Here is a 14205-nt window from a genome sequence, read left to right on the forward strand (position 1 = left end):
ACAGTTTCGCTTGCCTTTCAACACAACTCATATGTATAATATATATATATATATATATATTAGTATACAGAAAGGCATATATAAATATGAACACAGGAATTTATATGCATAAATGTATACAAATGTGATTTGAAAATAATAAAAAAAACACGTTGCAAACTTTGTGTCATACTGAAGGTGAAAAAGTATACAGACTGTACTGAATGCATTTAGACTTGAATTTCTGATTTCTGTTCGGTGAGTCGCAAGGACATTTTCCCATCTTTGTTCACATTCACAAATTTCAGTGCCAAAAGTGCGTTCTCAAGGCATCTAAGGGGATGCACCGGTATGTCAGTCAGTCACTCAGTCACAGCTGAAGATAGATATATTGTGGATCCCGCCACCCTTAGTTTACGTTGATCATGAGTCTTCCCGATTGTCAACTACTTGCAGTAAATTAGCTCTCTGATAGAGCTGTCCGGGGCGAGTGTAACAGCGATAAGTCAACTTTGTACATTTACTGTAACTACGTGAGCATGCTCTGCTTACGTGCATGTGGTCATACGCCACTACACAACCACCAGTCTCTCTTGAGTGGTTCATGCTTTTGCGAAACTCCCATGGAAAATCTTGATGTTTTCACTCCCCTTCCTCGGTTCTCTCTCAATGTTTCGTACGTTGCATTTGGTCCGGTTTGTTCAACCGAATCTCTTCAAAGTATTTAAGTATTTGTTTAAAGAGGCTTTAGAAATTGGTTTTAACGACGGTATTTTACTTGGCTGATATCGTCATAAGGTCATAAGCTACGATAAATGTTTGAATAATACAGAGTGCTAAACTAATCAAAGCATATGATACCATCAAAAAGGGTAATAATTTTGGATTTGTTCTCTTTGTACTCTTTCAGCTAATAGACAGCTGTTCCAGCGTATGGTAACAGAAAATCAATTTGGCCCGTTTCCCACGATTCATCTTCGCTCACCGAAGTCAACCCTACTTCATGAAGTCGGTAAGTACTGTTGATGAAATTGTAACTACAGACTCAACCCTAAGTTTGGCTCACTCACAGTCGGTGGTTAACCCTTCAGACTTAGAGGTCCCTAGTGCCTACACAATAGTCTCGTTGTGGAAATGTTCGACATTTTTCAGTTATTTTTAGGGAAGTAATATTTTCTAGGACAAAAGAGTATGCTCTATTAGAACCCGATATATTTTACTCTGCCTTTTGAAACTGTTCGAAAAAGTTCATCAAACACAATATGTTTTTCTTTGCAGCTACATCCCTATCACTCGCACTGACGGAGGTGATAATAGTCGACCCTCCGAATCCAATCACTTATTTGGGAAATTGGCTGCTCACAAATGGTGCGTCGCCAACCTGGAGAAGCTGATCGCTTCGGCCCCCCTTACATGTCATAGTGTCTCTATCGTCGAGTGAACTGGTCACTTATCATTTATCAGAACACAAAACCTGACGTTCCACGCCCTGACATTTCCTCGTTCTAAACTGTTAAACTGGATTTTACTATGTGTTGTCAATATGTGGTAGCTCTTTCAACACCTAAACTCCCACGGGAACAATCTTAGTAGTGCATACCTCTAAGAATGAAAAGACAATTTACCATCCCAAGAGGTGGATCCTATATCACAGCGGGAGAAATGTTGTCGTGAATCACATTTACACCAGGGATAACAATTACAGTTTCAGATGATGATGCAGTTGTTAGAAGCGCAGTAACTAAATTGGGATAACGAATGTGGAATTTTTTGAGTGTCTGATTACTCACAAATGTGTATGGGAGATGTGCCAAGGTAGGTATTACACTTTGAGAAAATTTAAGGGAAATAACTGGTAAAATTGTGGTGAATAACCACAAAATACAGTGTGGGGTTTATTGTCATGGTTGTCTGGGCGTAAGAGAGTGGCGGAGTGTTAGCCTTTGGTCGATGATGGCGCACTCAGCATCCTTAGAGTTTGGACTGCTTATCGCTCATGTTCTTTTAGTCGGAAAATCCAGTTGATTTGAAAGATAGTGGAAGGTATACTCAAATGCACGCTGATAAACTGTTTTCTAACAAGAACGAAGTTGACCGCACAAGAAAGTGGTACCTGCTTTCACGAATCCACAGTATTCTTTCTGCAACATTTGCATGGTGGACAAGGAACGCTGACGTTTTTTTATTCTACAATATTTTACTCATCCGTGTAACTCGCCTATAATCACCAGTATTTGACATTTAGCCGGCATTTCATAACTGAATATCACAAATGTGAGTCCACTGGACAAAGATCGAACTAGTCTTAAAATTGATACGCATCTATCGTACACAGTTACACTGAAAAATTCCACACTTTTAACCCGTTGTCTAACCCAGTACTCAGAAGAACTGGAACCCCAGTCTTTAAAGTTTCTCTTAACATTGCTCATCCTTTCAATCTTTTGAGGGAAGTAAATCTGCAGAATTGATTGTTACGTTGGCAGTATGTATAAATATTACCAGCTTGGCTGAGTTTATCGCCTGTCGGTCAACTGTTACCTGACTTTTGAGGGTTTTCCGCTATCATCATAGCTACCATGTTATGGCTGGATACTATTCAGTTCCACTTCCTGCTGGAATGAGCATCAGTTGCTATTTTGAACAGCTATTGACTGTACAAACAAACAACAGTGGAATGATGATTATACGTCTATCACATCATAGCAAAACGGGTGACAGGTTAATCATTCACTGACTAAAGATGCGCCATGAGCAAAACATCCAATTACAGCGAAACGCAGTCAAGTTCTTGCGATGCTACAAACTTTTGGCGTGAGTGTTCAACTTAAAGGTTTCGAATTTTCAACATATATACTTCCAGACATTAAGCCACCTAATTCTATCTGAACTTTGGTGTGGTTCTCGTTGAACTATTGAGATTTCGTGTTGTGTGCCGAAAGGACGAGAAATGCTTTTAGGGTCAAATGGGAATGAAGATAGATTAAAACGTACCAAAGATCTGGTTATATCTCAACCTTGACATTGAACAACCTTTTATAGCAGCGTACAAGTGTCTCCACTAGGTTACTCTTATTCCTGAATGAGTCTGACAGTAAGTAACACGGACAGAAACAAGGATATCGTGAATCAGATGATGCCACCTGATGCCACTTTTTGTTTTTATCTCAGCTTTACACGCGATATTTGTCATGGTGCAGAAATCGGTCATTAGTCGTCCGTCTGGTTTGATTACATCCTGCCACAGAGAATAAATCCCAAACAACGGGAGGTCTCATATAAGGAAAGCTGCCCTGTGTGGTCCAAATTCTCAATCCTTGGGCCGAGAATTTAAAATCGCACTGTGCCTCAAGAAGGGCGAAACCGGTCGTAAGCTGTCGAGGAGTTTTCAGCAACGTTATGAGCAGTGCATTACAAAAATATATGTGTATCACGATATCTCGAGTATCGTAGCGACTGAAACATGAGGCGGCCTGGGCAGCACAATCAGTTGCCTGAGAACATCACAAACGAGAGATTCAGCTGGGTTCCAGATGAGTCTCCCGAAAAACCAAATTAGTTTGCAAATGAGTGTATATTCGCTAAGTGCGAATCTAGTTTTTGTTTTAGACACGTGGTCCAAATATATACCAAAGTGCATAACCCTTATCCAAGCATCGTCACCTGTCTTAGAGTTGACTATCTTGCCGGGAAGTAAATGCAAATTCGAACTAGGTCTGTGCATATCATTTTAGTTCGGATACTCCTTATCGTGTCTTAGCGAGATTGACTAAGTCGGTTCACACCAAAAGTTGAGATCCCTGGGGTTAAGCTTTTCTTTTAATAGAGTTTGACAATCGTATGTGTCCATGGTTAATCTAGGTCCGAAATTCGGATTTCTGGCACTTGAAGCAGGTGCTTTCATTATTTCGACAGCACAGGCTAAAAAGTCTGATTTGTCGCGTTTGAATTGGCAAATACATTTGTATTTTGAACGATCCAAATAGTTTGTTTTACCGTATTTCTAGAACTGATGGAGGAAACCTGATCTATGAATTTTATCAATCGGCAGCATTTTCTAGCACTTTATCGTCGTACCTCGTGACAAATGCTGCCCTACAAAGCCGGAATGTTTCCTATCAAAATCTCCTGATTATTTGTTGCTTTTGGTTGCACAGCACTGACACATGCAAGTGTAAGAGCCCAGTGAGTGAGAAATAACAAACCAGCTTGATCCAACATCAATCTATGTTACATCACAAAAACCAGGCGTCACACGACGTTTATGTGGGATAATTTGAAGCAGTGTTTTGCTAGTTAGGCTCCGGAGACCTTTGGAGAGTATTTATAAGCGTAAAAAAAAGAAATCTACGGGTATCGCCAAATTACGAGAATAAGCACAGACGCAGGGTGGCCATCAAATTGGAACAGGAAGTCCACTACCAAGGTTGAAGGCTCATTTGTCAAAGGGGCAGGGCGGGAATTTATAACCAGGAGATACACGCCTTGTGTAATCCTGGCCGTATAGGCGAAAATATTCACGTTCACGCAAAGCCTTCGCCTACGTGCAAAGTGCTATACTTTTAGATGTCACCAAAACATATTTGTTCCCCCTCCAGTGTACGTCGGATTCATTTTATAAGGAAACTTCTAAGAGGATGAAATGATGGGTAGCCTTATTCAACTTGTTATGGTCTGAAAGCCATTCATTTATCACATGAATGTACAGCCTTAATCAGTTTGATGTCAGTTTGATACCCTAATGTCAACATGTCATGTGTGCCGGCATGAACTTTTTTCGCTGAATCTGATCAAATGCTACTCGCTGAGTGGCAAAAGGCTTCAGGATTGCATTGTGTGGTTTCTGAAGTCTAGCCCTATCTGAAGGCAATGAAAATGGAATTTACCTTTACAACATTCACAGAGTTCTTGTCAGTTCAGGCGGTGGATGGTTCCGAAATTTCCCTGCAGAGGGGACATTTCTGTCTGTGAAGGTGACCCATGAAAACCATGTTTATTGCTTCTCCCCCAGTTGTCTTTCAAAAATCTTTGTGAGATTGTCTGAAGTTAATGTTTCAGCTATTCAGTCCCCTGCAGTCCCATCAGCGCCGCTCAAAATGGCCAATACACATAACACGCAGCAATGTCGGTAGCCTAGATCACTCATCGTGGTTAGATTCTTTGCTGAACATGGTAATTTCGTTGCACCATTCCTGTACACATCACAACAATAAACTAATGATGGCAATGAAAGGTTTTCAACAAAATTTCTTGGACTGACAAGCACGGAACAGCTAGTGGCCATTGTATTTGAAGGCCTCATTGAGGTTGACGGACTTCTTCTTTGTTCTCAGATAGACAGAATTCTCTTTCTTGCACATTTCATCTGTAAATTCTTTATTCAATATGTTCTTTATCAATGGACTGCCTGCCACCCTTTTGTGTTTCCAGCTCTTTTGGAAAATACTGTTGTCTCTTAATTTGACCGGTAAGAGGCGCTTATAAGTTCGATGGAATCACGTGAAATGTGTTCATAGCATGTATAATAAGCAAGCCATTTATCCTTTGTCACTTTTAACCCTTCAAATGCTACTGGATGGTAAACCATTCTCATAACTAATTCGGTTCTTTACATAAAGGATTTCTGTGGTTCCCTCCAAGGTCCCGTACACTGTTTATTACGTGGGGTATATGTGTCGTGGCTTCTCAACTCCTGAATTTTCATACACCACCATAATCACTGTACGTCTTAGATGTTCTGAGAAATTAGTGTTGAAAATTTAACTCTCGCTTATATGAGGCTATTCTTGGCTTGAATGAGTGGGCATTTTTGGTCTTTTCAAAACACCGAGGAAGAGAGCATCAGTTTTTATGTGCCCCCAGTGGGAAGAGTGGCTAATGAGAGTGGATGGAGCCAATAACTTGAGTTATTATGACTTTCCTTCTCGAGGACGCCATTAGCACACAGGCTTGCTATAAATAACAAAGTAGCATACTCCGCAGTATCGCCTTGAGTAGGCACAGCTGTTGAGTCCAGCTGATATGATGCAATTCAGTTTCTTAATCGTGACGGCTGGTCTTCTTTCATGTATTGTCAATACTAGCGCAAACGTCCACTGCGGCAGAAATCCTATGGGTGTGTTCAAACGACTTGTTTTTGAAGAAAGTAACGGGAGTAAGTTTATTTCAGCAAAAAACTCCTTTATTCTGGCATTAGGCAAACTGATACATGAGTTTATAATTGTACATTTTCAATCTCTTATCAGTATAGAGGAAACCCTTTATCACAAGAATCTTGTTAAAATGACATCTGATATTTGCCCACTGTGCCTGTATCACGCGTCGTGCTCAAAAGGTCATATTTTTTAAGTAATTGTCCAACACTATTTCAAACCAGTTTTGCCCAAGTATGTTCTAACGTTCAGTTCGCTTACTTGCTAGTGATTACCTGGACAGCGCTTTGTTCTGCAATACTTATCATAGTGACCTCGAGTGATCTGATCAGTTTGCACGCCAATAGTCATACGTACCAACTGGTTTTGAAAACACGCCTGTTTCACTGCGTTGCAGGAGACTCAACATTGTTCACACGAAGTCGGTTCGCAAACTATCTGGCACCATGTTTGTCATTCAAAATGTCGCGAGCAGTCAGTATACTTTCATGTTCAGCAGAGTTGGAAGAAAATAGTCCAGGCCACATGACATCTTTTCATACGTAGTAGATAGAAATAATAGGTCACTGTTGTCCTTTTACTGCTGATCTAAGAAGGCAATCCAGTGGAATAAGCCTACTTAAACGGTTAGAAACACTAAACGGTTAGGAATTTGTGATGGGCTTAGGAAATCTTCAAATACCAAACACAGATTTTGACTTGTAATATTTTTTGTTTTGTCGCTTTAATCCGTAAGCAAAACTGGCACAACAAAGCAATGCAACAACGACTGTCTCGATGGTAGAAGATTCAAAGTTTACCTTTCTGGACCCAGGTCTTCTAAGATGCCAAGTGGAAACATTTATTCAAAATACAACGAAAGGCGAACGACAGGATGACAGATGAAATTGGTGATAATGTTCAAACCATTTCACTGGTCTTTCGGCTGCTGACAACATCTCCAAAATTCGCTGCTGACTCAAAACGCCAAGACTGCTAGAAGTAACCATATGGAATTCCCTTCACAGATTTCTACCCAGTACCCCAATTTCCACCAACAGGTGCACAATTCATAAGAGGGACCAAATAAGGCTATCTTCGTAGCGCACCACGAACATAAGTACACCAAATGGGGTGGGCTTGCTCATGTAGAAGCCACCAGGGACAGTCGTGAGATTACATAAGATTAACAAGCTGCTTACCACAAGCTACAGTGAAAGTACTCGGTCGGGTAGACAAACTGACTCAGTATGGCAAGATCACATTGTGCCACTCGACAGGTCAAACAAGCAAAAAGTTGATTCATGGCTGAAGCGCAGCAAAGATTAGCAGTAAGTACACAAAACGTATAGCAGATTAACTTCGCGGTGAATGGTAATTTTACCGGTGTAGAAGTTTATTAAGGAGATCATTAAAAGGTAAACGTGTCTTACTGTATTCTGATTGCACATTCAATGAATAACAAAAACAGCCGAAATCAGCGGTTCGAGCATCGGGCGATACTTGCCTCACATGAATCTGTCAAACACTCTGAGCTCATACTTTGTACCTTTAGATCCAGAAACTTTCCTTAGGACAGTATTACCACGTGAGCGGCGTCATCACTGATCGGCTGAAAAACACCTATCATAGGACTCCAGTACAACAGAATTCAGCTCCCTGGAATGTCACTGAGCTGAAAAGGTTGAAAAACATCAATCGCGTCACTGTCATTCTCCATAGTTGTGGACCACCGGGTAAGGCCTCGCCAAAGAAGCAACCACTATTCGCATCCAGTATGCTGAGTCTAAACTGATACTGTATCTACAGCGTAATGATAAGAATGGCATCATCAGCTTGGCTGTTTCGAATGTCCATCGAGTAGTGACAAAAAGTTCGAGTGCTTCAAGGTTATTGTGGACACCTGAATAGTTAATAATGAAAAATCCATTGTTCGAGTGAGGAGTGTGAATATTCGGTTATCGCAATTCCTAATGCGCGTCCGTTGCGGTGTAGTTAGTCAACCAGTGATTTACATGGTCTCAGTGGATAGATGAATATCACTGATTGTTTCGCTAAGACAACATGACCTACTATCTCCTGTTTACTTGCCAAAACCAAAGTGTTAGAAAAGGCGTGCTTTTGTAGACTACCGTTTCAGATGCCTGCGAGTTCTAAAGAGCACCACCGAAAGAAGCTTGAGTCACGGCAGATGGTGTAAAATATCATTCGATATTTCACTTAGTTGGGTTAATTAGGTGACAAGATTCAACATTTGTTGTGCAACTGGGAGAGACAGGTGTATAAACCGTATTAGTGAATGAGGCTTTGGTGAGGTCTCTGTTACTTTTTCCCTGATCTCTCACTCATTTTTATTAAAGATGTAGTTATATTTTTGGATGATCGGTGGTAAAATATCTGACCATATATAACTGCTTTCAAGGCGTGGTGTCACTACAAAATATTGAACTTTCTGAGCTTGACTCCAAGAAATAAACATAACTGCATAACTCTGAAAGATAAACAACCTGCTTCCGAATAGTGCTCATTTTATGGAGCATAGTACTTCACGTCTAGAAATAAGTGCGGATGGACTGCTGACATATGCTGGGACAAAACAGTGGTTCGCTGGTTCACTAAATCGGTTATCTCTTTTCCAACGAAGGAAACACAAAGACTTGTCACAACAAATTATACAAAAAACCAAAAGGAAGCGATTAAATAAGGTACCCTGAACACATGCACAGACGGCGGTATTCCCCATTTCGACCTTAGATACTGTTCAAAACCGACGAAATAGTCCATTTCGTCAAACACAACTAGCAGCTTTTTTACTGGAAGTGGAATTTAATTTCCTCAAAGGCACGCATTTAATGTCACCGGTAATCGGGTAGATCTCACAATGGTATTCAAGGTCTTACCCTGGAAACAGCAAGATAGTGATGGTGAAGCACTAGCAACGAAGGTTGTACTCGCAGAAGACCTTGAAATATGCAGATGACTAGCTCTGAAGTTGGAGAAATCACCTGGTAAATTCATGTGCATCGTTTAAAATGTGGAATGGTTGTTCGTTTTGAAGAAACACACTACCCATATGTTTGCTGAGAAATACTCCCCCAGCGCACGACCAGTGTTGCTCCTCCTGTGCTAATGAGGTGGACGTAATTTGTATTATAACCTAATACAGATTGCCCGCAATACACCCACAAGCAAACTAACTTGGTTTTAACGGAAAATCCAAACGAATCCTAGCTCAGTTTCTTGTGTGTGCTGTTGAAGGACTTTCAGTAGCCCAATGAGTAGTTAGTTCCGTCAAGAAAGTGCAACGCCATATCCCGAATTTTGTATTGGCTGAAACGTCAGGCGGCCTGTCTGCAGTCAGTTAAGTTGAAGATCACCGTAAACGAGTGATTAGAGCGGGATTTAGATGAGTCCCCCGTTAAAACCAAATTAATTTGCCAAGGGGCGTATTCGTATAGTGCATAGTGTACGGCTGACAAATTGAACACGAAACGATAACATTCTACATTTTACGTTTTTGGCGTTTTCGGTGAATAAACTGATAATTCCAGCTTGATGGGTTGTTAATTTAGTTTATGGTGTTCCTGACTCTAACGAGCTATCACTTGCATCTTTTATCAGTTGAATGGGTCCTCACACCGGTAAGTTCTCTACATTCACTGGAGGCCCGCATTTCTTTTTCAGAAAGACTACTGATGTTCTTTCCAAGGTCGACGATATTCATGCTAGTTATAGTCGTGACATGAAGTATACACATTTTCTCGAACAGTTTGGGTGTGTAATGCCTGGTACCGGTAGATACAACATTTCAGAAACGGATATAACAATTCGTGAATGATGTGTTTGGAATCAGCCAAATGTGATCCACCTGAATATCCACCGAGAGAAGCTTGGGCATCACATAGACGGCAAGCACGTCATGATCAAACGGGACGAGATTGAGGGGTCTTACCCGTATGTCAATCAGGAGTCTGCACTGTGCGTGGTACACAGCGACAGCCCACTGCCAATAATGGTCCCCTGAACTGTTCAACACGCGTATGAGGAATTAATAAAAGCCACCATTGGCACCCTGGCTTTAAAGTTCTCGAGGTTTTTCCGACCCAGAAAAGAAGTGTGATTTCATGGGCGGAAAATTGAAAAAATCAGCAATACAAACTTGGGGTCTTCCTCTTATCGACCGTCGTATTTATTGTTGCAACCCGCCCTTGTCTCCCAAACTAAAAGTTGCAACTGGCAACAGGGTCCTGTTTCCGCTTGCTTTCATACCTGAGCCACCATGATCCCGATCAACTTCGTTTGCCCGCCCGACTGATAGAGCGTGTGCAGCCAAGCACAAACAGTACAAAACTAATGGGAAAGTTTCGACCGATCACGAAGGAATCACGTGGCTCATTCCTCCATGCATCGTTCCTGCTCAAATTCATCTGAAATGCAGCCTTCAACGCCGTACTGTAGTGGTTAATTTTTAGACGCGTGAATACGGACAATCAAGATTTCCTATCTGATCGCATTTTAAGTGTTGTTTACCTTCCTCAAGCTGCTTTATGCGAAATTTTGTAAAGGTTTTCCAATCCTCTGATATTCACCATCTGTAACAAAATTCCGGTTGCTACTATACACCGTGGCTCATGGAGCGTTTCGAAAAGGTTACCACCAAACGGCCTCTCCGCATGTTACTAGCCAATTTTATTGGTCAGGAAACCCATCCAGAGAACTTGGCCGCGAAGTACCTCACAGCCTTGCGGACAAATGCAACTTCCTTATCCGCCAATGATAACGACAGCCAGATTGCTACACCCTAAGCAAATCAAAATAACTAATATTTTGCTTCCCTCGTCATTAGTTAACACTCAAGAGTAGAAAAACTGCGGTTGCTCTAGTTGGTAATCGAGAAAGTTGAGCATACATCGAATGAAAGTAGATTGAATAACCGTGTCGGCTTTTCGCGTGATATACTCGATAAGGAACCGGAAACCAGTTTATGCCTAGAGCGAAAGGAATGAGATGTGATTTTGGTTATATCGCTTGGTATCTTGCTTTACCTAGAGTCCGACTAAGAGGGAAATACACAGCTTTTATACACTTATAGTGGTACGATATTACTTACTTTAAAGGGCCTACTTCTACGGTAGGACCATTATGAACATCGGTTGGATAATAACAACCAAAGCTACTGGCCATATTATGCAAAACAGATTCGGCAACTTTGGTGAGGAATACCTGCTGACGTAGTCACATTATCTTATGCTTGGCATGTATCAGCGTGACTTGCGTCGGACGGGAGACCTATTTCTGTAAACCTTCTTATTCCGACATAAATTGACCTGTCGGTTAACGTGGTGGAAGATGCATTTTGGTAGTCTGAAGACCAGAGCAGGAAATTCGTCGAATACCAGAATTGTCCCAATGCAGTAGCTGCAAATGATGCCGATTAACAAACCTCCAACTTTAGCGCTTCTGCAAAATCTTGGAGTGCGCGCTGTTTGTTGCTTCGTTACTAAAAGCTTTCCACGTATTTCTTTTGAATTCCTAACTTGGTTCGTACAAAACTTCATACAACAGTCATTATGCAAGGGAACCAGTTTTCTGTGTTGTCCACACTGACAGTACATTGACAATTCACCAGAGGTTCCAAAACCTGTCCGTCATGGCCCACATATCAACAATTGTGCAGAACTAGGGCCCGGTTTTTGTTGTCATCATATCCACGCTAGCTACACAATATCACTTTTTGTACCCGGTCACACGGTACCAGGCACAACCAGCTCACCATGAGAGCTTAACGCCGCCTTTTTCGTCTTCGCTTAAAGGATTTTGGGAACATCATATCTGTCGCTGGTGTTCTAATTTCAACTGAGATTCTGAGAGCTAGATGTTACTCTGTAAACACTTAACAGATGGAAGTTTAGTTTTCTCTTTTCTGTTTTAAAATTTTGTCTGATGCATAGACTACTAGGTAATGTGCACAATGGGATACTTCGGGCACTTCTTGAATAAACACAACCACTGTAATTCAGCGTTGGAAAACGTCAGTCACGAACACGATGTGCGGAAGGAGGAAGTTCTCTACAACTTTCGCTTCAGAAACTACCGCTAAGGGTCACTTAATATGGCACCGCTTGCTTAAACGTGGCACCTGCCTGCCAAAATCCAATACTTTCAGCAAAAGGTTTTCCGTAACATTCTTCATTACACTGTCGCTCAATCCGTGTCTGTCAATCAGCACCAGTTTTCATATGCATCAGAACACTATATCCTGCCGACATATTTGGTGAACATCTTTGTGCGGTTTACTGTTTCGTTCCATGCCAGTAACCTGACGCATCACTAACTTGTGACCAGGCTAACCAAACTACATGCGGGATTGCGTCTCTTCTAATGTGCTAGTGGAACGGGAGAGAAAAGGCTTTATTAAGGTGTTAGAGATGAGTATGTTTTCCAAATGATCAAACCACAAGAAAATTGACCCAAAGCTAAGTGCCTGCACGCATGTCAATAAAGGAGTAAACAGCATTCAATTTTGGTTAATGGGTACGCCAAACCAGAGTTAAACGGTGTCATTCCCGTTGGTAGAAATGTGACAATATCATGAATATCCTCGCAGTCCAAGTGAACTACCCAACCGTCAAATTATCGATTCATACGCATCTAATTTCAAAGAATGAGGAGTTGCCCCCCAAGCATGAATCGTGTTCGTCGAAGATTCGTCATTGTGGGCTATAGATTTCATAAGCTGCTAATGAAAAACGAATCACTAGATTCTCACTGAATGGTACATTTTTGTTAACGATTGAGTTCTTTATAAAACCACTTTTGCTTACCAATACGCTTCCGGAAATAGAAGCGCTAATCCAAACGAAGTGACACGATGGTTGGTTAACTGTTTCTCCTATTTAACAACCGTCCACAGAGCCCAAAGTCGGTCAACAACTCTGATGGCTGATCATTCCAACTTCGTGGATTGATCATTGAATCAAACAGACTTTAAATTTTGTTTATTGGTTGTCTTTACTACCGTTAATTATCAATAACACCGCGGTTTCCAGCGGTGGACAAAAACGCATCCCTACAGATGCATAAAATTGTGCCATCAACTGAAATTCGTGACTCAAAATACACATCAACCCCTACGCGAACATATTATTTTCTGCCAGGAGGGTTCTGAACTTGGAAGGTTGGAGTGAGATATTCGGGCATTATCAGCAGAACCGAATATGACCTATAACTTATAGTATTACAAATCTTTTGGGCCGTTTCAGATGAAGCAGACTGGAATATAACCGCAAGGGTCTGAGTAATAGGATACATGGTAAGAAAACGTGTGATCATGTGGAAATCGTCCTACAAGTCAGTCTGTCGGGAACATGTATAGCTTTATACTATTTTCTGCCTTCTTTATATCTACTTCAACCGCATGAAAACCAGACAAAATGTAGTAGGAAAAGTTTTAATACGCTTAACTATCTGCCAAGTTGTGTTCTTAATATCCCGTTCCTGCTTCAAGGCAGCGTTATAAATGTGCTAGGGCAGTCGGCAATCTTAGGTTTGATATTCCCAGACTGAAGCATTACTCTGATGTATCCGTCGTGATTTTTACTTGTGTAGAAATTATGAACTGTACCCTGCATACATTTAAGGAGAAGAAGAGTAGCAAAATCTCAATAAATCTACTGGACTGAAAGTAACACCCTCTTTGAGTGGCTATTGAGGGAGGATTACTTTAGTTGACCTTTTCGTCTAAGAATACGCAGAAGTTAATTCGCAATAAATCTGTCATTAGGCGAAAATGCTACCGTCGATGGTTACAATGTTAAAGTGTTTACTTTGATAATCTCGTTGTGTACTTCTCAGTATTACTACTAATAGTCACAACACTGTCTTCTTCTCTCCACACCATACAGCGATTGATCCGAAATTCGCTCTCGGCCAGCTAGAGATACGAGAACCCAGAACGTACACGCGATTGCTTAAATCGCACCGAGACTGGCTACTGTGCATACAGAAAACAGAAACGGGTTATTTCAAACGAGCAGCTTTTGACAGCAGCCAGAGAACACCAACAAGTATTTATGGAACATTTGAAAATGATTAG

General features: G+C 41.2%; 1 protein-coding gene across 1 annotated transcript; it reads left to right on the forward strand.

Moving 5' to 3' along the window:
* Positions 1-6000: 6000 nt before the first annotated feature.
* Positions 6001-14205, forward strand: T265_08028 (hypothetical protein; the record flags this gene model as incomplete). The annotated part of the gene is made up of 2 exons (XM_009173715.1): positions 6001-6133; positions 14015-14205. The coding sequence occupies 2 exons, from the start codon at positions 6001-6003 to the stop codon at positions 14203-14205; spliced, it is 324 nt and encodes a 107-aa protein (XP_009171979.1).

Source organism: Opisthorchis viverrini, assembly GCF_000715545.1.
Source record: "Opisthorchis viverrini unplaced genomic scaffold opera_v5_197, whole genome shotgun sequence".
NCBI classification, from domain to species: domain Eukaryota; kingdom Metazoa; phylum Platyhelminthes; class Trematoda; order Opisthorchiida; family Opisthorchiidae; genus Opisthorchis; species Opisthorchis viverrini.